Source organism: Apostichopus japonicus, chromosome 12 (assembly GCF_037975245.1).
Source record: "Apostichopus japonicus isolate 1M-3 chromosome 12, ASM3797524v1, whole genome shotgun sequence".
In the NCBI taxonomy this organism is placed as follows: domain Eukaryota; kingdom Metazoa; phylum Echinodermata; class Holothuroidea; order Aspidochirotida; family Stichopodidae; genus Apostichopus; species Apostichopus japonicus.
In genome coordinates, this window is record NC_092572.1 from 8,250,447 (window position 1) to 8,277,076 (window position 26,630).

The 26,630-nt window shown below is 35.3% G+C and overlaps 1 protein-coding gene across 1 annotated transcript; it reads left to right on the forward strand.

The window, feature by feature from the left end:
- Nucleotides 1–1,843: 1,843 nt before the first annotated feature.
- On the forward strand, nt 1,844–15,507 carry LOC139977110 (uncharacterized). The gene is made up of 8 exons (XM_071986200.1): nt 1,844–1,950; nt 2,246–2,296; nt 3,737–3,889; nt 5,736–5,837; nt 6,919–7,020; nt 10,714–10,809; nt 13,762–13,959; nt 14,683–15,507. Exons 1-8 carry the CDS (start codon nt 1,911–1,913, stop codon nt 14,862–14,864), a joined length of 924 nt encoding a protein of 307 aa, XP_071842301.1. The 5' UTR covers nt 1,844–1,910; the 3' UTR covers nt 14,865–15,507.
- Nucleotides 15,508–26,630: the final 11,123 nt, after the last annotated feature.

Below are 26,630 nucleotides of genomic sequence, written 5' to 3' on the forward strand. Positions count from 1 at the left end.
ATACGGCTGGTTTCAAGGAAAAAATAACAACGTAGAGCTTCAATGTTTCGTTATATTATTTTTACAATATTTTTCTTGATTTCTTATTTTTTGGAGGGGGGGTTGAGGGGGTTTGGTGGATTCCCATCGGTTTTACTTGCATTTATATAGATTTAATTATCGATACAAAAGGAGGGGAAGAAGGTTGCGATTACCTTTGTAGACAGCAGCTTATAGCCTTTATGACGTTATTTCTTTTCTTGTTTTGATGAACCACAGTTCTTTAACAAAACGCGCACTATGATTATTTGCCTTTATAAAAAGAAAGACTAGTATGCTACATTACATAGGTTTCATGCTTATTATGAAAGGGATTATTGTTACGAGGGCCCATTGTAGCCTAACGCTAGTCACTGCTAGTGAGAAACCTAATGTTATAATGTGGAGAGTAATTGAAATTGCCTACGTGATAAATCAGTATTTGAGAAATTAGGTCGGGTTACCGTGTCACAATGTTATAATACACGATTGTTCTAGTATATTCCTCATGATGACGCGCTGGTCTCGGGTTAACGTCGGTTTACGTGGAATCGCGTGTAAGCTGTAAACATCTTCGTGGATTCTCTGGAATATTCGCGAGCGATGCAAAGGACTTCCAAGAATAGAGAAACCGGGTCGCGTTGTTACTCAGGTGTATCGAGAGAGATCTAGATGATTCTTGACATGGCGAATCGTATATAAACCCGCCCAGATCGGATAGTTTCTCAGTTTCTGAACGAATACAAGCGACGACACTTATTATACCATTCTACTATATATCGTCAGTGCTCAACTACCAGTATTTTCTGAAGGATTGAGATATCGATACCAAGATTGATTCTACACTTCCATTCAGAAGTTTGAAGAGGACTTTACTGTGATACTACAGTTTTCAGTCGTTATTGCGGAGAAGGTGAAGAATTTCTGTCTCCGTTGAGGAAGTTCGTTACGCCAGGAGTTAGTGGCTATAAAGCTGATTTTGGACTGACTCTGGTAATATTTAGTCGGCGAGAAGTTCGACTTGTGCTTCACTCTATTGTGGCTGGAAGTCCGTCTTCTATTTTGGAGCTTCGCCGGAAAGAAGGTGACTGCTGTTTCTGGGATCGCGAGAAACTTCGTCGAGGACCAGTGAATTTCGCGGTACAACGGACCGAGAATCGTCGTCATCAAGGTCGTGGCCGCTGAGGGATATCGCCGTTGAAAGAGACCAGCGTGTTTTAAAGTGTATCCTATCTTGTTAAGTTTGTGAGTAATTTCCTATATATTTGTAATTACCACTTGTTGTTGTTGGTTTGAAATCCATTGTTCAATATAGTTTACGTTCTCATTTAAAATCTCTAGACTCGTCAATTTGTCTGTGTTCCTTACGGAAACAAACCCAGGCTTGTGTCTCGATGAAATTAATTATCGAGACCTCTCGTATTCCAACGTAACATTATTCATTTGGTTAAGGTGACATAAAACATGCAAATACATAAAATCGTACGGTTAGTAATTGTGAGAGAAAGCTTCTTCTTTTGTATTATTTGAATATTAGTATTAGGTTGTTATAGCAACTGAAGATATAAATTTTTATATGAATTGGGTACAAAAAAAGGAAATATAATGATTGAAGAAAGTCCACCTTCTTCATAAATTCTACAAAGCAAACATCCCTTGTTGTTGACGCCATGACGAACCATGTAATTGCTGCTTAGTCGCTTATACCATTGATATCGGAATACAGGATGGTCGTTATAACGACATCAGTTGTAGCAGTGATTTCTACTTTGTTATAAATAATACTTTGATGTTTAATTAAAGACAGAATTGACTAAGAAAGAAAGGAACACTTTCATAATAATTACAACAGCGTTATAGCTATTAAAGAAGAATCTGCATCAAATACAAAGATGGAGATAGGACTCACTGTAATACTACTGATCCTATACGGTTTGTACTGTTTTCTTTTTTGCTCTTTGTTCTCGCATCACCTTCAATTTCAAAACTTATAATAACTGCATGCACTAACTTTGACTCTACTGCTCGTTATTTCGTGAATCGAAAACCAAGTTTGTCTGCGGATAAGCGCTTAACAAGGCGCGGATGCAGAGACCAGGTGTAAAGGTTGTACATCGCTTTTGCCAACAAGCTAGGATGCCAAAAGATCCTAAATAGTTGCATTAATCTTACCCAGGTCAACATGTAGTTTTGTAATTCATTACATTTGTTCTAAATTCATATTTAGGTTTTATATCAACGGAAGGTACCCCTACACACCAAACTGTGGAAAATAAAGGTGAGTAGTAAATGAACTAAAGATTTGCATTATTGTGTCCTTTTGCGATCTTGGTGGATTGCATCCTGAAATTGTCTTGCAAATGTCGATGCATTCTCCTTATAATATTTAACAAGGTTGATGGGTGGTCGCGTGATCAATTCACCATCTTTCTCCCTGTACTGAAGCGGTACTGAGGAACTTTATGGGTTATTCCTTTGTGACACAATATCTTCTTTATATCTGTTACTGTGATTTCTGCATGGCTGCCAAGATACCTCAGTCGTTAACATGATGGCATTGATATTTTGTGTTATTAAATTATGTAATATAGCAATCAATTTAACACCGACAGGTCGTAGTCAACTATATTAAAACTTATTGAGCTCAGCCAAGTGATTGTCTTATCTACTTCAGTCTGCAAAGTTTTTACCTTTAAACTTATTTTAAAGTTTGGTTTACTCCTCATACCATGAATCAATGATGGTATCAACGTCTAATAAACACAAATTGGTAAATGCTAACATACCCTGTTTTACCCTTTAATGCTTAATCTACCAAATATTTCCTTGAAATTTATTTTACCGACAGAGTGTCCGCAGATTAATTAAAATGCAAAATGTCTAACACTATTTTTTAGCAAGTTGGAACAATTCTAATACCAAAAAATACTGTCCTCGCATATCATGCTTCAACGTAGTTTGCATACAGTATTAATAATTATTAAGCTGTATCAGATAGTAACATGATATTCATACTGTCAGTGTCAGTGCTTGGAAGCTTGACATTAAAGTAGACATAATTGTAAAGAAAGTGTCCAATTGATGTTTAGGAGATACTTTTCTATTTTCATGTACTTAACAAGTCTGTATTGTCAACATTGCTCACCATATGGTTGCATTCAATTTCTGTTTATTGTTTATTTCCTTGCATTCACTAGAAAAAGTTCTTGTCAAATTCATCCATTGCTGTTTTCTGGATTTTAAATTTAATTGTTACTGAACAGACTCTTTATTCATTAGGTGTCGTTTTTATAAAACCACCTTCTAATTGGTTGATATGCGCAACGGGGACTGAAGGGAAAGGGAATGGAGCGGCATAAATATGTTATACAATAGTGTATTATATTTCACGAAAAATGTTAAAGTTATTACCAGATTGATCAGACTATATTGTAGATCAGGTTGAAGTGGCTCTTTTGTCTGATTTAGTGGTTATACCTCATATAGTCTCTGATCGTTTATTGGCCTATTAGAGACAATCTAAGAGTTTATGATGACATATCTACGATCTCTCCTGTCAACACAGCTCTGTTGAATCAATCATTTCTAGGGAGTTTATATTAGGGTGTTGGTTTATATCGTGCCTCATGATTATGAATAGTGATTCGGTGAATATGTTTCAATTAACTTATTGACTAACAAGACAATATTTCATATTTTCCCACTTTCCTTATTTTAGATGCAAGCATCTGTTACTCTCACCACAAAACGTCTGATCGTAGCTCCATTTTCAGACAGACTAGCTGCCACGGGGATCATGACTTAGAAGTGCCACCCGATTCGTCCATTGTGACATCACTGCTAAATTTTATACCAGACAGACACTACCAAGGTAAGTTACAAAACTAAATAATTCCATGACACCAGATAAATTTTAAGCAATAATGTAAACAATAATGATTTTTTTAAAATAGTACTAAGGAACATTGGGTAACCTTGTACAATTACCCTAATATTCCTAATTTGACAGTATGCGATGGAATATGGTATGATTTAGGTATACAACCGACTTCTCGAATATCGTTGCTTTATATCTTAGATATCAGGATTTCATTCATGATATGCAGAGACAATTTGTTAGCAAATGTTGAATGGTCAAATTAAGGACATTTCTTGGATTGCCTAATTTAAAAGGTTTAATCATTTGGTCTCTTATCGCCCCTAACTTAAAGTAAACATCACGATGAGAACATTTTGAATCGATTGATAATTCAGATCTGCCGAACGAGAGCGATTAGCTACAGCTATGCCTACAACATATGGGGGAAATGGCTATAATAGGATATGTGTCTACAAGTAAGCAACGCCTACAACGAATGTCTTGATATGGTCACGTGGATTCTAGAAATGAACACTTGTGGCGCAATGGTCAACAAAAGTAGGAAGATTATGTTTGTGCGCAGTAAAATGAAGGTTAATAGCGCCTTTCTGACCACCAAAGGAGCTCATCAGATATTCTTTGAATCTATGCTAAGCCGTCTATTGGTTTCTCCGACATAAAAGGAATCACAGTCTGGACAGTTTATCCTATATACAACATTGTTGGCATAATGTAGAAAATCATCCACATAGTCCATTTCATAAGTAAATTGAATAGATTTATGAAAAGAGTTCAATGCCTGTAGAAAATACAATTGATGTTATTCTGAATTACATATATATACAAAAACGCATTGTTTGTACAATTGAATTATTGCTTAAAGCAGCTACATCCCACTTTATTTTTGACAATTCTATGTATGAGCAAATTGATGGGTGTGCCATGGGCTCTTCCTTGAGTGTTTGTTTAGCCAACTTGTTTATGTGCCACCTTGAGGAGAAATTGATCCAAATTTGTCGTATAAACTTAACTTTTATAGAAGATATGTGGATGACATTTTTGTAGTTATTATAGCAGACTATGTGGATGGTAAATGCTATTGGTAATGAACCCCAGTGGTTCAGGAGGAAGATTAAAGAGAGTCTCCTAATAAAAGACTTAAATGCTGACTTAAATAGAAATGTAGCGAGCTACGGGTTGGAGTTATTCTAATCCCTATTTACTTTCTATTGCTGGTTGTTCCATTCATTCCTAGTTTAAAAATTCACTAAAAAAAAAAAAAATTTGCTGGATGTTCTAATTATTCCTAATTTAAAAAAACTTCACTCATGCTTATCACTATTGTCGTCTTCGGATGTATATTAGCCCTTGTATTTAATTGATCTTGTACAATTGCCTGACAATGGAGTGGTGACCACTCCGAAATATAGCAGTATGTCGTTGTTAAAAATATTCGCTTGTTTATCTTTTATATTATCAGTATGGACCACTACTGTTTATATATATATATATATATATATATATATATATATATATATATACATATATATATATATATATATATATATATATAAATATAAATATATATATATATATATATATATATATATATATATATATATATATATATAAATGAAAATCGTAATGAGTTGGAAAATCAAGAACAGTGAAAAAACTTTCAGCCTCCACCGGGATTCGAACCACGGGCCTTCCGCTCTGTACGCGGACACCCTAACCACTAGGCTATGGACGCTGATTGTATGTCCAGAGGTTCGAAACCGGTAAGGAAGGTCATAATTCCACTGTAGGCAATATATATATATATATATATATATGTATGTTTATATCCTCTTCCCAGATGTTAATGAACGTACTGTAGGTACTCCATGTGATGGTGCAACGGAAAATAGATGGCTCAACATGACACAAGAAAATTCTACAACAAAGGAGAAAGTTAACAGTAAGTGTCTACGGTTGATGGTAGTCAACTATAAATATAAAGGTACCGTTGACAGAAATGTTAATAAATTGAAACTTACAGCATTGTACCGCAGGACAATTATCAACATGTGTTTATTCGTTATAAAGTTAGTGTTGGACATTTCTCCTACCATCAATCATGTTGAACTTACAATGTTTTAAATTCCAATGTAAACTGAAATATTGGGATTTTTTTTATTTCAGTAGAATTGATAACAATATTTAGCAAGATATAGATAAAAGGAAATTATTGAAAGATGAATCTTGATGTCATTCCTTTGCAATTATCGCTCTCCCTTGTTAACGACTGACTTATAAATGGAATAGACCAATCGATTATTTATTTATTTCAATTTAGTATTATTGTTTTATATTTATATTTTTGCGGGGAAGACTTAGTCTATTTAGTGTAAGATTATATTATATATGTCTTACTTTGAAAAATCTTCGTATTGCGGCAATTGTCTTTTCTTTTAGAAACCTAGTCTCTAAGTGTAAGATTATCTGATGTATGTCTTGCTTAAACAGCCCTTCGTATTCTGTCAATTGTCTCTACTTTTAGAGACTGTTACTATTAAGTGTAAGATTATCTTATATATGTCTTGCTTTGACATATCTTGGTATCGTGTCAATTGTCTCTACTTTTAGAAACTAAGTCTATAAGTGTAAGACTATCATATATATGTCTTGTTTTGACAGATCTTCGTATTCTGTCAATTGTCTCTACTTTTAGAGGCTAAGTCTACTTCTTTGGCCACATGTCTCAAACGTATCTTGTTGTATTAACGATAATCTACAACCGCCCACTTGGTTGGGCTTAGATGTTGAGAATTGGCAATTCACTTTATAAAGCCCTCCAATACAAACTTTCTGACATCAAATTGATCGTTACGATAGTAAAACTACGGTCGTCATCTAACATTGATGTCATCTTAGCAAAAACAAAAGCTACTCAACTTAATTATAAAATTATCTCATTAAAAGAACAAATTATGTTTAGTTCTCACGTAGTCCCAGCAAGTAACTTTTTCCTGTCGTTCTATATATATTTTCTATTTCAGCAGCAGCTGACGCTGATGTGACACACATTACTACATTGGCTCAACATGACACAACAAAATCAACTGAACGACCCGATTCTACAACTAAGCAGAGTGTTAAGAGTAAGTGCTTACGATTGATGGTAGCGAACTATAAACATAAAGTTACCGTTGGCAGAAATTTTAATAATAATCAACATGTGTTAATTTCTTATAAAGTTAGTGGTGGACATTTCTTCTACCGATGTCATCATGGTGAACTAGCAATGTTTTAAACTCCAATGTAAACTGAAGTCTTCGGAATTTCTTTTATTTCAGTAAAATTGATAACAATATTTAGCAAGATATAGATAAAAGGAAATAATTGAAAGATGAATCTTGATGTCATTCTTTTTCAATTATCGCTCTCTTTTGTCAACGACTGACTTATGACTGAAATAGACCAAGTTTGACAGTTTGCGATGGAATATGATGTAGGCATACAACCGACTACTCGAATATCATTGCTTTATATCATCATATATCAGGATTTCATTCATGATATACAGAGAGAATTTGTTAAACAATTGCTGAAAGGTGAAATTTAGGAAATTTGTTGGATTGCTTAATTTAAAAGGTTGAATCATGTGGTAACTTATACAGCCGTAACTGTAGTATATGTATGTATATATATATATATATATATATATATATAGGTCATTCACAAAAAATGTCAGCTCAACCCCAGTGGTCGGGTTCGGACCCCAGACCCTCTGAAAAAGACCCCCGGACGGGTTAATTTCACCCCATCTAGCCTATGGACAAAACTTTGTCAGAAGGAAGTAGTATGGCTGTACATTACAAAAAAGACAAAACTGACAAACTTCCTGGTCGGGAAGGGGTTGTCAGACCCCCCACTAAGTCACCCCCAGTCGGGTTGATTTAACCCCATCTAGCCCATGGACCAAACTTTGTCAAAAGGAAGTAGTATGGATGTACATTACAAAAGGTGTAAAACTGAAAAAATTCCCAGTGGGGAAGGTGTTGTCAGATCCCCACAAAGATTACCATGACCCACCCCCCAAAAGGCGGGTTGATTTCACCCCATCTAGCCCATGGACCAAACTTTGTCGAAAGGAAGAAGTATGGATGTACATTAAAATAAAGGAAATTCTGACAAAATTGCTGGTCGGGAAGGGGTTGTCAGAACCCACCCCCCCCCCACAAGGTGCCCCCACCCAGCCAATTTAACTCACGCAATCTGATCATAGACCAGAATTTTGTTTCAAAAAAGTATTCAAGACATTGTATTAAAAACATGGAAAAACTAACCAAATGGTCTGAAAGCAAAGATGTGCCCATTATTGTCACATGGGCCACTTTTGTGTTTGTGTAAAATATACCGTAAAGCATGAAATACATACATGTAGAACCAGGAACAAATGTTAAATATGAAAAGTTTTTACACTTGTGAAGCAGATTCCTTTGCATGAAAAATGTAGAAAATAACAACATGCTTTCAACAGGACCAGCCCCAGTTCATGTTGGTAGAATAAGTTTGCTTGTTCAACATGGTTGTTTGGACTGGCAATTACCACACTTGTGTCATCAATATGACAAACAGTAAATGGAAAACTATAATAACAAGAACGGGTAAGTTTAATTTAGGAAAAAACATCCACAAAAGAGGAAATAGTTACAGCTAGAACCCCACCAAACATTGCATTTGAACAAGCATGGCGAATGTGGCCTCACTCAGTTTTAAGGCCCTTCAGTTATCGGGCACAATGCGCTTTAAACGTTTTAAAATACAAATGGTTATTCTTAAAAGTCTATATTGTCTTTTTGATTAGTTCCTATGATACAATACGTCTCTGTCTTTGTTCACCATCACGTCACTTGCATAATTCTGTTGTGTCCATCTTATCGATCCACCTCTTCTGTAAGTATTCTAAGTAAAGTGTGATTTGAAAACAAATTGCTAAGGTAAAGCTTACCAGTTACAGGATTTTCGACAAATAAACCGCAGTTATGAAGCCCCGATCAAGATTGATTTGCCAAATTTGGGTTCAAAATGTGAAAATTATTAGATATTAAAATAAAGGGAAATCCAGATATCTGATTTTTCAGACAAGTTGTACCTGCACGATTTGAACAATGCACTTATTTTCCAATATTCTTGTCTGGAAGACAACTTTTTTTCGTTTTTGGTGGTCTGAAAGGGGCAGCGTATATATATATATATATATATATATATATATATATATATATATATATATGTATATGTATATATATATGTGTATATATATATATATATATTTAAGGTAACGCCCATATTGTTATGAAAACAATTGCATAAGGAAAGTATGCATTCGTAACACAAAAACAGCTGAAGCAGGGGAGGGGGGGGGGCAGCTTCAATAATATAATTAAGTGGCCAAGCCTCCCACTTCTTTGATTAGCCAGTTATATACCTGGCATATCTATAACTACTTGAAAGGCTTCAGAAATTAGAAGAATTTTCCTAACGATATATAATATGCCAAAGGGTCTCCGATATTTCTTTGTTCCACCTCTGCTGTAACACCATATATTATGGCACCAAGCAGATAACTGGATTGCAGGCTATTAATTAAAGCAGGTCTTATGTTTTACATGAATACAACAAACAATCTTCCGCCAAAACAAAATTACTATCAAAATTTAACATGAATTTTGAGAAGGAATTATGAGTATTATAGAAAAACGAAAGGTCGGGGAACAAATACAATCTGCTGCCTTTATGTATTGCTCACAATATTTTTGGGATATGCCTTTCCATTTAACTGCTTAAATCTGACTTGATCATATACACACCTTTACTACACAAGAACAGAACCATAAGATTATGTGGGAATAGAGAAATTTGGTGAAAGTGGAGGACCAACTATGGTCACATAACAGGATGTGGACAAGGTTGTAATAGAGACATACGACAAAGAGGGTCTTTGTCTTTTCTTATAAATTAAAACATTTCCAGCAAAAGGCAGGAGAAACTCCTCCCACAAGATTCTCATCTATATCAGTTTGTTCATTAGGCCTGTGATGCCTACCCATATTTTTTACTTAGGTGCTATAGTAAACAAAAATCAAAATGTTTTAAACTTAACAAAAACAGGAGCATCATTGTGTTTCAGTCACTTCCTTGCCTAGCAACTTTGGACCACTTGTCAACCAAAAAGATGAAGCAATTAAGAAAGGCAAGCCATAATGGACGTTGAAGGCTCTTTTAAATAACATAGAATATCTCCTCTCATAAATATGATCATTAATTATTTATTTTTGTAATAATTATGTTGATATTTTCATCATCTCAGTTCATGGGTAAAAGACACTGGGTAGGGGCTCTTTGAAGGGGTCTGACGACTAAGTCGATTAAGTGTAAGAATATCTTATATATGTCTTGCTTTGATAGATCTTAGTAGGCCCATTGTGTCAATTGTCTCTACTTTTAGAGACTAAGTATACTCATTTGGACAAATGTTACTTGTTATATTAATGATGCTCTTCAACCTCCCGCTTGTTTAGGCTTAGATGTTAAGAGTTGGCATTTCAATTTATTAAGGGATCCAATTCAAACTTTCTAACATCAAATTCATCCTTACGATAGTAGAAGAACCACGGTTGTCATCTTACATTGATGTTATCTTGGCAGAAACAAACGCTATTGGATCAACTCAATTGTAGAATTATTTCCTTTGTTTTTGACTAACGTCTTTGAAGGGAATACATTATGTTTAGTTCTCACGTGTTTCCAGCCATTAACGCTTTCCTGATGTTCCTCATTTTTGTCAGCAGCAGCTGACGCTGATATGACACACATTACTACATTGGCTCAACATGACACAACAAAATCAACTGAACGACCCGTTACAACAAAGGAGGGAGTTAAGAGTAAGTGTTTTCGAATTATGGTAGTCAACTATAAATTTCAAATTACCGTTGACAGAAATTTTAATAATAATCAACATGATTTAATTTCCAGTATAGATAGTGTCGGACATTTCTTCTACCGGTATCATCATGGTGAACTTACAATGTATTGAATTAAAATGTAAACTGAAATCTTGGGAACTTCTTTAATTTCAGTAGAATTAATAACAATATTTAGATCATAGGAAATTATTGAAAGATACATCTTTATGTAATTCCTTTTCACTTTTCTCTGTCCCTTGATAACTGCTGAGTTATTACTGGCATAGATCAATCGATTATTTATTTCAATTTAGTATTAGTATTAGAATTTTATATTTATACTTATATTTTTGCGAGGGAGGGGGAGGGTTGGAGTGAGGCGGGGGGGGTCATCCGTTTACATGCGGTTAAATTGATTTAATATCAGTCCAACAGGAAGATACGTTAACCTTTATAGATTGCAGCCATATAGAGGACGTAAATTTGTCATTTTTTGTTTCGATGAACCACAGTTCTATATCAAAAGCGCAATATGATAATTTGCACTTAAATAAAAGACCTATGTTAAATTACATACGTTCCTTACGTTTCTTGAAAATAATTTATCTATTTGCTTAAGGAGTCGTAAACAGGTGCACATACGTATCATCCTACCGTTGATAATTGTAAAGAAAGCTACTTCTATTATGCTGTGTGAATATTTGTATTGGTGTTGTCATGGCAACTGAAGATGCGAATTGTATGCGAGTTTGTTATAAAGGAAGGAAATAGATGATGAAGTTATTATGTCTCCTTCATAAATTTACAAGTCAAAACATCTCTTCTTGGCAAGCTACTTTTAATGTTTTGTAACATCTGCTTCTTCGGTTACCATTAAAATCAAATTGGGCGATTAAACCAGTTTTTCATACGCACCCGTGCGTACTGTTGCTTCAATAAGAAATAATCACGTGTATTCTACTGTGTGTATATTTCATGCGGTGTGATAGGATAAATATCAGCCTTGTTGCAAAGTAGGCTACATTCGCATCCTTTTCTATTATACCTCAATCATTACGAACACAGTACATAGGGGAAAACTGTTGCCACGATAAGTGTAATTACAAACCAAGAGACTTTTGTATCAGAGAGTGTGGGTTGGGATGGGGACGATGCGGGCGTGTAGTAAGTGTTACATGGTGTCTATAGGATTGATTAATATCATTGTAATATTAGGTTATTAAAATAGCTTGGCATCGCTCATGTTACACTAGTGGTTACCTCCTCGTGATGCAACAATACAGACTCATGCAACAACACATTTTGTATTAGCTGTTGATAGTTTGTTATCGCGGGTATCCGCGGATTGACAGAAACAGGAAAACGGAGCAGAATTTCGCGGTATGTCATATAATGTGTTGGTAGTATATCAATTACACACGAGGCCTACCAGAAAGGAGTTAAAACAAGTATAAATGTAGCATGCAGATACTGTAATTTTGATATCAATCTCTACAGGCAGACCTGCGGGCAGGCTTAATTAATTTGTCGTTCATTTATTGAAGATGAGGATCTTTTTCATTAAACACTGTACTAGTGGAGGGGTCTACTTTTATCAAAACGGGGCAAAAGTTATGCAATTATATCAATTTGTTTTGTGGAATTTTATGCAGTTACTGTTCACTGCCGAATCAGCACCAAAAAAAAACACGATTAAGGGGGAAGTGCTTACGCACCCGTCGCATCCCCCTTCCCTTCCCACGCACACCCTGCGTACGGGCGTACAAGATCATAGCCTATGTAAATTTTCGCACCACTAATTTTATGTTTATTCAATTATTTAATCAGTATGAAAAGTCATCTGAAAAGTAATTAATATTGAAACAAAGAATAACTAAACAGGAAACACGTGTTAGATTTTTTTGGGGAATCTCTACTTCTTCAATACACGAAGTGGCATACATTATCTGAACAGGTCAAAAAGCAGTTCGACTGTGGCCCTATCTATTTGCATTAATGCTTTGGAAATTATATGTTTGGCTATTGCAAGTAGACTATATGTTATAACTGTATGTTTTTCTTATTGTAACAAACCGGGCCAAAACCGGACAAATTAACCTCAAGATACGTGATTTCTTCGATTCGGAAACAACTGATATTTACGTACATTGTAATATTTATATATCCTTACCGGTTTCGAAGCTCTGGACATGCAATCAGGGTCCATAGCCAAGGCGGTCGGGTGTCCGCATATTAAGCGGGAGGCCCGGGTTTGAATCCCGGTGGAAGCTGGAAGTTTTTTCACTGTTCTGGATTTTCCAACTCACTACAATTTCAATTATATGTATATATACATAACTATATATCTCTCTCTCTCTATATATATATATATATATATATATATATATATATATATGCATATATATATATATATATAACTATATATCTCTCTATATTAAGATATATATTTATACATCAATATATATATATATATATATATAGCGTATGAATATGATCTCGTATCTGGAGCTGATTCATGCCTCCTCCAGCTGTTCAAATATTGTTTAAGATCTCCTTTCGTCTTAGTCTTAGTCTGTTTTAGGTGTCGTGAAATACGGTACTATTTAGCTTCGTCATTTTCAACCGGTGACTGATTGTAGGGGGAAAAAGTATCCTAGCCAACTATTAATATAAGATTATCATTGACGAAAGTTGTAGTCTATTGAGATGCGATACTTACAGTTTTGAAATCAATGTGAGTGCACTTCTTGTAACGATACATTATATTGGTGATCAAATTAAAATAGTTACGTTTTAATTTTAAGTTTTATGTTAGTAGAATTGATAACAATATATAATTTTAAGAGGACACTTATGAAAGATGAATATCGATGTCATTCCTTTTCACTTTTCTCTGTTCCTTTGATACCGACTGACTTCTGACTGGAACAGACCAGTCGATGTACTGGATTAGTGATGATAAGGTTACTTGGACTGAAGCAGTGGATAGATGCCGCAATTTATCCAACAATGGTCACCTCGTGCACATTGACAACGAAGAGGAGAATGATGAAGTAAAGGCCTTTCGAGAGCAAACCTTAGGCGGGTTTACTTGGATCTGGATAGGCATCCATGACTCGGAAAATGAAGGTAACAAACAAACAAAAATATTGAAACAGCCATCGTCTTTGGTAGCTAATGCCCCGGATCGTGATCAGAAATATGCATAATATTACTGAAACTACCTTCGGATATGATGAAAGTAGTCACAACGCCATCCGTAATTTATTTTCACTAAACTAGAAGTCACAATCAACATCTCTTTACTCAACAAAAAAAAAAATACAAAACGATCTTATTAGGTACCAGTGTCTATTTAATGTATTAAGTTGTCGATATGCTTATTATTTGAATTTAAAATTGATAGGTCCTGATAATGAATTGTGGTGATATGATGTGTTAAATTGAATAATAAAAATTAACAATTCAATTGGAGGATTAATATCTAATATGAAAATGATCAGCTTTGTTAACTCATCTTAGATGAAATACTGGCAGAATGGATTGCTGATTTAAATTGGGTAGCCCTACTAGGTTTAGTCATTTAGTATTATTTCAATTAGCTTACTTGCGAACAAAGAGAGGGACAATAGAGGTAGGTGTGCGTTGGTAAGCTTTCTGAGGGTTAAAAAACAACTGGTTTATTTGAACATGAATATGAGGTAGGTTTAGAAAATATTCAGTTAGCTAAATTAGTTGACAATACTGGTGATATTTAGTGTATCAACAATTGATATACGTTTCTTTCCGCTAATATATTGAAAAGCATTGGACAAGTTGATTTCTTAATTGGTATTGTGTTTTTATTTCAAGGAGAATGGACATATGAGGACGGTAGCAACCTCACGTATGTCAATTGGCGTAACGGAGAACCAAATAATGGAAACGGACAGGAAGACCAAGACTGCGCGGTGATGAGAAAGTTTGGTGATTATATCGACGGGAATTGTGAATGGAATGTAAGTTTTTGTTGTGAATATTACGTTGTTATTTAATAAAAGACAGGATTGACTAAACAAAAGGAACGATAACTGTTAAAAGAGTAAAGAACATCGTTAAGGTTTCGACATTTTCTTGTCTTGTGTTGCTCTTGTTGAACTTTTACCTAGACATAATTCATACTTGTTATACATCGGTCGAATACGGCCTTCTCAATACGTTGTACTTCTACTAATCAAACACCAATGTAATACTTGAAGAAAAAAAAAACTTATTTTTCAACCAGCGAAAGAAATTAACTGATTAATTAAAAATGTGATAAGAAAATAACAGAGAAAGTAAAATAAAAGACGAGTGTACTGTATTGCGGGTTTTATATTTACTTCAACGACATCATCTTTTCTGGAAAAATGGGAGCGGGTTTGATGGAGTTCAAACAGGAGAAACAGAATCATAAAAAATACTTGAAGTTACATTTAAAATAGTAAAAAGGAATTCTAAATATACGTAAATAACCACGTAGCTAGCCCCCCCCCCCCGCCACCCCTCACAAAAGGACTTAAAAGATAATATAAAATAGTTTAAAACAAAGAGGACACCATGGTAAGAAAAATGCACTTGTTATCACTGCTTTAGAAACCAAATCAATTTTTCAAAAAAAATCAAGAGTTAAACTTTTTATTTATTTTATTATAATTTTCTTCTACTGTTTACAGTAAAATATAAGCATCAATTACTGATCACGTTATATCTTAGCAATGTATGGACGTATTGATATATATATATATATATATATATATATGTATGTATGTATGTATATATATATATATATATATATATATATATATATATGTATGTATGTATGTATATATATATATATATATATAAACATAAGTTAATAATTCGATAATGTAAATAATTTGATGTACTCAAACTTAGGACACTAATGTAAGAATGTCTCGATGTCAATAGTTTATTTAACGGAATTCGAAAATGGAAGTACTTTGATGTATTAAGATTAAAAACATTCATGTAATAATGGTTTGATGTTATATGTATAAGGAAAAGAATCTGAAATAAAAAATACCTGTTTTGTATCTATTTGCGACTTGCACACTATCACCTGTCCGTGAAGAATGTTTCAATCAAATGGATTTACTAAAACGATTAGAAAAAAGTTAGGCTACCATCTGAAAATCTCGCATGCAGTATAAAACCAGGGAGTAGTCTTCGTTACCCAGCCGCCGCGCATTTTCACCTTTCGGACTCTTAGTTCGACGTGTAACAGCTCTGCAGTAATTACTGTGCAACCTGTAACACATGTTACAGTGTTGCTAACACAGCGCAGTAGTTACTGATGCACGGTTGTGGAACATGAACAGTAGTTACTGTACTAGCGATGAGTATCGGGTGTCAGGGCACTTCAACTGAAACTTTCTTTGTTTTTCTTTATAACTTCTTAATCGTAAATTCGCAAACAAAAGTGATATTTGTACAAAACAAGCTACATTTTGATGAAATTCTAGGAACTGAGAACTTTGATAGCTATGAAAACGTTCCTAATATATCAGGTTTCAAAGATAATTCAACAAGGAGATTATAATGGTCTAATTAAAGCTTCCAAGGAGCTAAACTGACATCACAGACCTCCTACTGTGACCCAACTACCTGGAGTAGATTAGCCAGTCAAAATAGGTTACATTAAATCAACCATATCTCGAATTAGGGGTATGATATTGAGATCGGGTTTTTAACTAGCGGTGTGAAATTTATATGTCTTCAGTATAATGTTATGAAATAGTGATACCATCTCTTTGATGTTACCGAAACACTCCATCGAGACACCTTACAGGCCTCTTATGTATTTATCTAGGTCATGGATTCAGTTTTCCCACGAGAAGTTTTTAACTATCTTATTGAATCTTGGTACAGGGCCTTTTCCCAAAATAGATTCCATTATGTCTGTGGAACATTCGAGAAGGTTCTCTCACGTGGTATGGAAGTTTCCATAGAAAGGGGATGGACTTCCAAACTCCCAACCAATCAGGGCAGATCAGTGCCAGCGCACTTATTTTTATATCGTTAAGTTAATACAGGATGGTCAGGTTATTGGCTGCCTACTGATTATGCGCAGTGGGATTTTATAGAAGTAGGGTATAAAAGGAAAAGGGGGCCGAAAGTTTATCACTCCGCCGAAAGTTCATCACTCCCTCTAATTGCGTAATTGACGGAGTCAAGTCAAATCATTGTAATTTAGTTTTATTTGTAAAGAGAATCGACAGAGAAGAAATTATACCGAATCAATAATCAAATCCTATCTTGTCAAATTGTTTTTCTGTGAACTCATTGTTTTCTTCCGTTCGAGACATCTCCTGAAGAAGCATAAATACGGCATCAAGATAACCCCAGTACCTTTCTATCGCGAGTCCCGATATAGTTTTACTATCGGAGGAAGCGGGCTCGTCACAATATTACATGGTGGAGATCGGTTGCTTTCTTCAGGAACAAAACGGTAACGGAACTGTTCACAACTTTCGTTCGTTACGATCAATAACGAACAGGAGATTTTTTTGGCCCGAAGACCTAACGAGGAACACAACGTATGTTCACGACCTTGCCTAACATACACACTCTGCGATGGAAGTCAGCCTATACTAGCCTAAGTCTGTACACCGGAACCACTGATCTGTACACTAACGTTAATCAACCCAGCATGCAGTTCGCGTTTGAACATTCGCGCAACTAGTACGTGGTTAGTCATACTACAGCTCAAAACATCAGAACTGAACATTTTCGCGATCTAAGCCTCTACCCGATGTTAACGGCGAACGAATCTGAAGTTCTTACGAGATGTAGGCCCACCTGCTACCGCTACTACCTGCCGCTACTACTACTACTAACCGAGGGACTTCAATCATCGTTTGCAGTTCCACTACCAGTTCTTAGTTAAACTTAAGGGTGAGTGAAATCATGCCAATTTGTATCCCAACAACCCCTATTTGAGATCAGAGTGTACCGATAAGTTATTTTAATCGTGTCCATGTATTGCATATTTGTTATTTGTATTACGGCCGATAGTGTGTTCAATTAAGTATAGGCACATGTTGTATACTCGTAACTAGCCCGATTGTATTCAGCATATAATGTCCGTCAGTGAACAGGAAACTTCGACCTCTGTTATGCAGAAACATAGGCCCACTGATTTTTTGCCATCACGATTTCAGGGCGATGTAATTGATGCAGATTTAGCCGAAGCTCATTATTTGGGATTTGAAGATTATTTATAGGTGCATAAATTGCCGTCCCAAACCACCCCTGTAGCGGAAGAATTTAATGAAATATGTCGCATATTTAAGCGAACACTTAAAGGCCAAGCCAGACTCTGGATTGAAAACAAAAATTTTTCAACTATTGCTGATCTGCGCAAGCAATTCCTTGCTCGTTTCAGTCCAGGCACTTCTTCTTATGCAAAATTACAGGCATTTCACGCATTAAGCTATACGCCAGGTGATACAGCTCAAGCTCATTTGGCCAAAATTTCCAAAGCTGCAGCACAATTAAGTTATGGCGAGGACCAAATTAGAGATAAATTGATCTCGACCCTGCCTTTGCAATGCCGCTCAGCAGTGTTAATGTCTGCATCACCAAAAGCAACAATTGCAGATTTGGTCATGAAAGTACAGTGCTATTTTGACTTACAAATCCAAAGTCAACCCACAGCTTCTTCCGAACTATTTATGGCAATGCACGACAAAGCATCTTCTGTTCAGACTCCTACTATTTCTGCATCTTCTGAGATACACGAGTTGTGTAATAAAATTCAGGAGTTAGAAACCAAGTTTGATCAGTCACGTAGGTCAGAATCGCAAGACAATCCAAAAGATATGAGGCAAAGATATAGTTCTCGTGATTCTCGTGGTCCTAGGACAGGTCAGAATAATAACAGGAGAAGGTTACCATATTTTAATCCTTCAATCACATGTTACTACTGCCAAAATCGAGGTCATTTTGCACAATATTGCCAAATTCGCCTAAGCCATGAAATGGAGGCTAAGGTAAACAGAGTACCAACACAGAATTTTCAGTAGGGAGCACTTATGATTGCACTCATCATACAGTGACTCCAGACAAAGTACCAAGTAAAGGAAGATCGAAACGTAAAACAAATAATATTTGGAAGAATAGTAATATTCCTAGTTCTAGATATACAGGGAACGACCGTAATGTGGATATTCAACTGGACACACGTAATTTTGTAAGAGGTACTTTACATGATGGTAAAGGAATTTCATTGTTGTTTGATAGTGGAGCGACACGCTCTATCATTTCTTCGTCTACAGTGCAAAATTCAAAGTATTTATCCTCTATACAACCAATCTCAGTTGATGTAGTAAACCTAAAGTTGGGTAATGGTCAGTTTATTCATGCGTATAGCACGATAACATTTCAGGTCAAAATTCAGGGTCATGAATTTCAGCTTTCTGCTTTAATTGCTGCAAACCTGACAGGTATTGACTTAATATTAGGTAGTCAAACTCTGAAGGAATTGAATGGATCTTTGGACTTTACCACAAATTGTTTTAGAATTAAACAAGCCAAAGTCTTCCTTAGGCCAGTGCAGAGATTTGTTATTTACCCAGGTCAGCAAAGATACATTACTGTACAGGGACGTCTTCCACTATATGCACGAAATGCAGATGTGGTTATTAAACCGTTTCCTTTAATATCTCGTATGTGTCCTTCACGAATGTTAGTGAAAATGCATAAAGGTAGAACAAAGATTCTACTAAGGAACATGGGTAACCAGAAATTTTGTCTGCATCCTTCTCGCACCGTGGCTCATTTAGATTTAGCAGATATCATTACGGTCACAGAAGACATACCTACTGATTCTCTAGATTTTCTCAATGTCATGAGAGACATCGAAAAACCGTCTCTTTTTCGAACCAACTCTAAAGAGAATCGTGATGCAATTACACGATATAATTTACATCGTTATCCACATTTTACAGCCGATGATCCCCTGGTTTCCAAATCCGAACAGGAAATCATGAGAGATAACATTCATTTGGAACAAAGTATTCTGAATGCTTCAGAAACAGAAAGCATATATGAATTTCTAGACTCACATAGAGATGCATTTTCTCTTTATGGTGAATTATCTCACTGTCCAAATTATGAGGCTGATATTACGCTTACTAATGATGAGCCGTTTTACATACGTCCCTATAGACTTTCAGATGAGGACAAAGTCATTGTCGCCAGTGAGCTTGACAAATTAGTGCGATTAGGAATCTTAGCGGTAGGACATCAGTCTTATACTTCACCGGTTTTCCTCATTCCAAAGAAGGGAACAGAAGACAAAAGGGTTGTCACAGATTTTCGCTACTTGAACAGTAGAACAAAACGTCTCAATCACCCATTTCCATTACTGAATGAGACTATCCGTACCATAGGGTACTCTGGAGCCAAAATTTTGGGTGTTCTTGACTTAAAGTCTGCATTCTTCTGTCTGCCACTTAGTGTTCATGCACAACAATATACAGGTATTGCTTTATTTCATGGAGGAAAGCATTATTATTATAAACGCTTACCACAGGGATTGAATTTATCTCCAGCGATCTTTCAGTCGAAAATTAATGATATTTTGGCAACGATCCCAAATTCAAATAAGTTCTGTATTGCTCATCATGACGATATTATTGTGTACAGTGCAGACAAACGATCTCACAAACAACACCTACAGGCAATTTTTAAGGTTTTAATGGACAACGGATTGAAAATCTCTCCGAAAAAGTGTAGCATTTTCCAAAATTCAGTCCGATATATGGGACATTTGCTCTTAATAACCCCAGAAGGTGAGGCTTGTATCCAACCTTTGCATGACAGATGTGCAGCGATTAGGAACACACCGAAACCACACAATATTAAGTCAGTAAGACGATTTGTAGGTGCAGTTAATTATGTGGCTTCATTTTTCCCAAATATGCAAGCACTATTGAGACCATTACATCATTTGAGTCGTAAGAGAAAGGTATTTAAATGGACAGAGGAACATCAGTGTGCATTTCAAAATATTAAAGAGTTATTGTGTAATCCACCTATACTGCATATGCCACAGAAATATGGTCGTTTTGTATTATATAGCGACACATCACGAGTAGCAACAGGATCATACTTGACACAAAGAGTTAATGGCAAAGAGAATATTATTGCATATTACTCTAAGATATTACCACCAGCATGTCAGAGGTATAGTGTAACTGAATTAGAAATGATGGGTCTATTTATTAATGTGACAGCATTCAAACATTTATTGCAAAATGTAGAATTTGAGGCATATGTTGATCACTCTGCCATTGTTGAATTGTTTAGATCAAAACAAGAACCAGCAACTTCACGCTTACGTAAGCTTCTGTTCAAATTGTCAGAATTTACATTTCAGGTTGGTTACAAAAAGGGCTCAGAATTGGTTTTGGCAGATTATTTGTCTAGAGCACCACAGGAATTCCACTCTGAAATAGATCAGGTTGCTCAAGAGGTCAATTCTTATGAGGATTTTTCAACTCCACCTAAGGAGACATTTAATCCAATCATGACAAGGTCAAAGGCAAGGTCAATGGGAGTCAAAGTTCCAGATTTATTTCCGAATAAAGTCACAAAGGAGTCCAAGCAGGATTCCCCAGCCAAAGTATCAACAAATAGAGTTAAAATGACATCCGTTCCTAAGGCAACACATTCTAATGAGCATGTTACACAGAGACCACAATCTGAGTCACAAAAGACGACTACACCAGTTATTTCTACTGATAAGAGAGATACATATAGTCAAAGGCCTACTATTACTATGCCGAATGAAAATCGACATACATATAGTCCTGACATATTAGTTGTGCCAAATTTTACAAGTGTTTCTCAACCTACAGAGCCAAGATTAGTGGATCAGAGTAGACATAGAGTGCCAGAGGTAGTCAGAGAACCACCACCAGAATTATTTGTTCAGCCAAAGCCAGTCATAACAAACATTGATCATTTGGTTACAGGGCACATTCCAAAACAAAAGGAATTGAATAAAGTCATGAAGGCAATTCAAGGAAAGCTGATCAAAAACTATGATCTGCCATTTGATGTAAAAGAGTTGCAAATTCAACAACAAACTTGTCCTTACTACAAACCAATTTATGATTTTCTTGCACATGACATTATTCCAAGTAATGTTAAGCATGCTAGAACTGTTCGTTCTCAAGCAGAGGATTATTTGTTATGTAATAGTTTGTTATTCAGGATATTTTTGCATGAGACTAATGATGCTAAGATGACTCTTCAGTTAGTCGTACCTGAGACTATGGTGGAACACATAATATCTCGATATCATGATGACTTGTTAAGTAATCATCAGGGTGTAATGCGTACATATTTGACAATTAGACAGCATTTCTATCTGCGCAATATGTTTCAACGCATCAGTAATTATATTCAGGCATGTCTCCGTTGTCAAGAATTCCGTAAGAAACCGGACAAATTGAGACAATATCATGCTCGCATTCCTGATTCTTATCGTCCTTTTGACAGACTTAGTCTAGATTTCAAGACTATGCCCATAACGGCTACATGATTTAAACATTTGATGGTTGTTTGTGATGAGATCACTAGATTTGTTGTATGTGTTTCTCTTAAGACTCTTGATGCTGAAACAATATGTGAAGCATTATTGCAGAGGGTAGTCACAACTTTTGGTCCACCGTCTTGTATCATAAGTGATGCGACAGCTTCTCTTACAGGAAAATTAGTGGAGCTCTTAAGTAAAGCTTTAGGCATTGAACACAAGTTCATCAGTATAAGCAATCATGGAAGCTTACAGGTTGAAAGACACATTCAGACTCTTTCAAATTTCCTCAAAGTGAACTTAAATCAGTTTGGTACGGATTGGGTACGATTTGTCCCAACATCAGCCTATGCATATAACACATTTTCCTCTCCTCAGTTAGGTAGCTATAGCCCATTTGAACTTGCATTTGGACGTAAGCCACCAAATCTTACAAATTTATCATTTAATCCAATGGCAGGATTATCACAATCTCATGGAGAATATGCTGCATTGTTAAAGAAACGATTTGATCATTTGTCAAGGGTAATGTTAGTCTTACAAAAGAAGCAACAAGATGCTCAAAATGTTAAGATAAGTGCAAAACTGGACAAAGGTGCAATTTATTCAACGGGTCAATTAGTGTATCTATATAAGCCAACGTCTTCCTCCTTGACTGCGAACTCTCGCAAAATTGCTGCTGAATGGTGTGGACCATTAGTGATCCATCAAGTTTTAGATAGGACTCATTATTTGTTGGCCACTCTCAAAGGAGAAATTCTTAGTGATGTATTCAATTATAACAGGCTTAAACCATGTTTTGTAAGAGCATCTTCTGAAACTAAGAATATCACCAACATTCAGAAATTGCGTCAGGTCTTGAAAACAAAAGGTTCATCAAGTGAAAAGGTTGCACGAATGCGAAATGTTTTAAGTATTAACACTTCTAACGCAGAAAATGTTAATGTCATGCAAGATGCACATATTGAGTTTCATGATGAGTTTGGTAACATTTTGCCAGGGGTAACTTCAGATCACATCATGTGTCTTGTGACCACTAAGCCAATGAATGTTGCATCCTTTCTAGAGAATAGAGCACATAATGAAGGATTAGCACTTCCATATCCTTCCATGAAAGATAGCATATTAAGGCAAAAGAAAGTTTTTGCAAATGCTCCACAAGGAGACATGAAAGTCCAACGTGCTCGATACAAATTGGGTGAATTACAAGTTCTGGTCACCTATCAGACACCATGTTTTCCATCAGGCTTTAAGAGTCATGATTTTTGGTGGAATGTAGGAAAATATTCCAACACAGGGGAAATAATGAATTTTCTCCATGAAAAGGGATTGAACATTACAGGCAATCCAGGCAGGATGTTGCAAACATTATATGGTTAGTATGTACAGTACAGTATAACTGCATATTGCTTTAAGTTCAGATGAACAGGTGTTTTACCCACGATTGTATGAATGGAATGCGTCATGGCAATTACCTGCATACCTATTAAGTGGAAATCATTGTACTGTATGGTGTAACGATATAAGCTTTATTGTTAAAAACACCACTAAGTGACCTAGTTTCATCTTTTATAACAAATGTGTAATGAGTATACATTATTTCTCCTTATGAATTCGTTCAAACGTTTACCCGGCAATTAGAACATATCCGGAATATTAGCAACATGGGTTTTCATATATTGAGAAATATTTTAAGGATATTTACATTGCATCATTGATGTTATATTGAAGGCTATTCAGAGACAGCATTGAAGATGTGCAACTTTTGCTTACAGCAACAGTTATCGAAGCAAATGAAAGTATAGATCTTTTGAGGAAATTATGTATATGGTCAATTCCACGGTGACTCGCGTGACATTTTTACTAAAATTCCTCTCTATTTAATATCATTAAACAAATAAAGAAATTACCTGGGAGAAAAGCATTTATGAAGTCAGTAAGGTAAGCCTTAATGCTTACAACAGTAGACAAAAAATATTTATACCTCAAGTATTGGGGGTGAAATTGGCAAAAAACTAAACGTGACTCGCGTGACAGTTACTATTAGCAAAAATCAGAACGCACACACAAATGTCTGATTTCTTATGTCTTATTAAAATATTTCCAATCACTTTTTGTAATCATACCGAAGTTGAAAAACACCTCTACCTCAATTGCTATGCAACTTTGAAAAAATGTTGTAACGCATGAAAATAACGATGAAGATGTATTGTGACTCGCGTGACAAGAAAACGTGACTCGCGTGACTAGTTCACTTTTCGGATAGTTCTAGACCAAATGCAGTAGTGAATCAAAGGTATAAATCTTGCATAGTGAAATATAACATTCATTGGTATAGAAAGTGTCCAATAAGTACTTCCCTTGGGAATATCCAGATGATATTATGTCCCCGAGTTACCTTCATGACTGCAGACAGTAGGTAATATACTGTACAGTTGTTCAGGCAATATATCTTGTCAATTAATATTTGTAACAACATTTAGTCTGTTGAAGTCACTCATTTGAGAGTTATAGAAGAAAAAGATCTATCAAAATGTGATTCAAATTACCATTCTCATTTGTCATATTTGAATAAACCAAAAGTGTAATATTTGAGAAGATACATTCGCTCATAGGATTTTGGGAATGATTGAGCAGTTAAAACCTTAAGGTTGTCAAGTCATAGCACATGGCATTGCCAGATACAAATATAGATTGTTTTTGTATATTACTTAAAAATCAATGACAAGTGCTAACTTTCCAAATGTGGTGATAAAATAGGCATTATATTGCGAATAAATTTTCATGATTTTAAATTCTGATGCTTCAAATAAAATTATCATAATTAGTTGCATTATGTGTGCCCATATTATTCAAGTTGCCTAATTAAAGGGGAATGCATATATAATATCTTTAATCAGTGATTCATTCATCAAACTATAACATCCCTGCAAATTTCACACAGTAAATAGGTAGAAATACTATCTTGATTTGACGTGACTCGCGTGACGTGACTCGCGTGACATTCGTAAAGGGTGATTTTCTGCAAAATTTGAATATCTTCTGAAAAGGAAAATTCAGTAATCCTTTTGGTATCTATGTGAAGACATGATATTCATTATTTTGAGTAAAACTATTGTGCAGGCAAGGAGAAAAAAAAAACAGTCAATTTTGTGACTCACGTGGCAGTAAATCGAGGGTGTTTACTGTTTTCAATTTACCACTGTTGTCTAATGCCTTGATGTCAAAATAAAATTGAAGCTATAAAGTGAGCACTATGCTATAGCAAATATAATTAGTCCAACACACAGTTAATAGGTAGAAACACTATCTTGAATTGACGTGATTCGCGTGACGTGACTCGCGTGACATTCGTAAAGGGTGATTTTCCGCAAAATTTGAATACCTTCTGGAAAGGAAAATTCAGTAATCCTTTTGGTATCTATGTGAAGACTTGATATTCATTATTTGGAGTAAAACTATTATGCAGGCAAGGAGAAAAAAAACAAAAACAGTAAATTTTGTGACTCGCGTGACAGTAAATCGAGGGTGTTTTCAACTCACCACTATTGTCTAATGTCTTGATGTAGAAAAAAATTGAAGCTATTAAGTGAGCACTATGCTATAGCAAATATAATTAGTCCAAAACACTGATGATACCTATGATTAATATGTACAAATCTGCACAAAATGAAATTTCACTGTATTTTTCATAATTTAGTTACTACGGGAACCATTTGTTATTAACGACCCCATAATCAAACAAATGATGTTTCTGGGGTGAAAAAATTATTTTTAGTAACTACAAGTATTCTATTTATTGGAAACTTATACAATTTTAATGTACAATGATTTTAAATTTTTTGGTATGATGTTGACCTTATCATGGAATTGACCATATATTTTCTTTTCCTCAAATATTCATGCAAAAGTTTAATTTCTTCATGAAGCAAAAAGTTGAAAAGTCAAGATGTTAAGTATTATGTAAATTTGAAGAAAGATTTGTTGATGTCATAGTCTATGGGGTCTCTTTTATGGTATCGAATATCTAGTACTTTGGTACTTTACTAGACTATCATTCGGAGTGCATACCTAGGGTCGCCATGCTATCGAGTCACATTTTGTTGATTTTCTTGAAGTGGATGTATATGATTCACAAGGTTTCCAAGCAGTTTTGAAACTATGACTTCATTAAAGAGGTTTTGTAAATGAGTTTGTAATATTTTAAGGTTCTTTT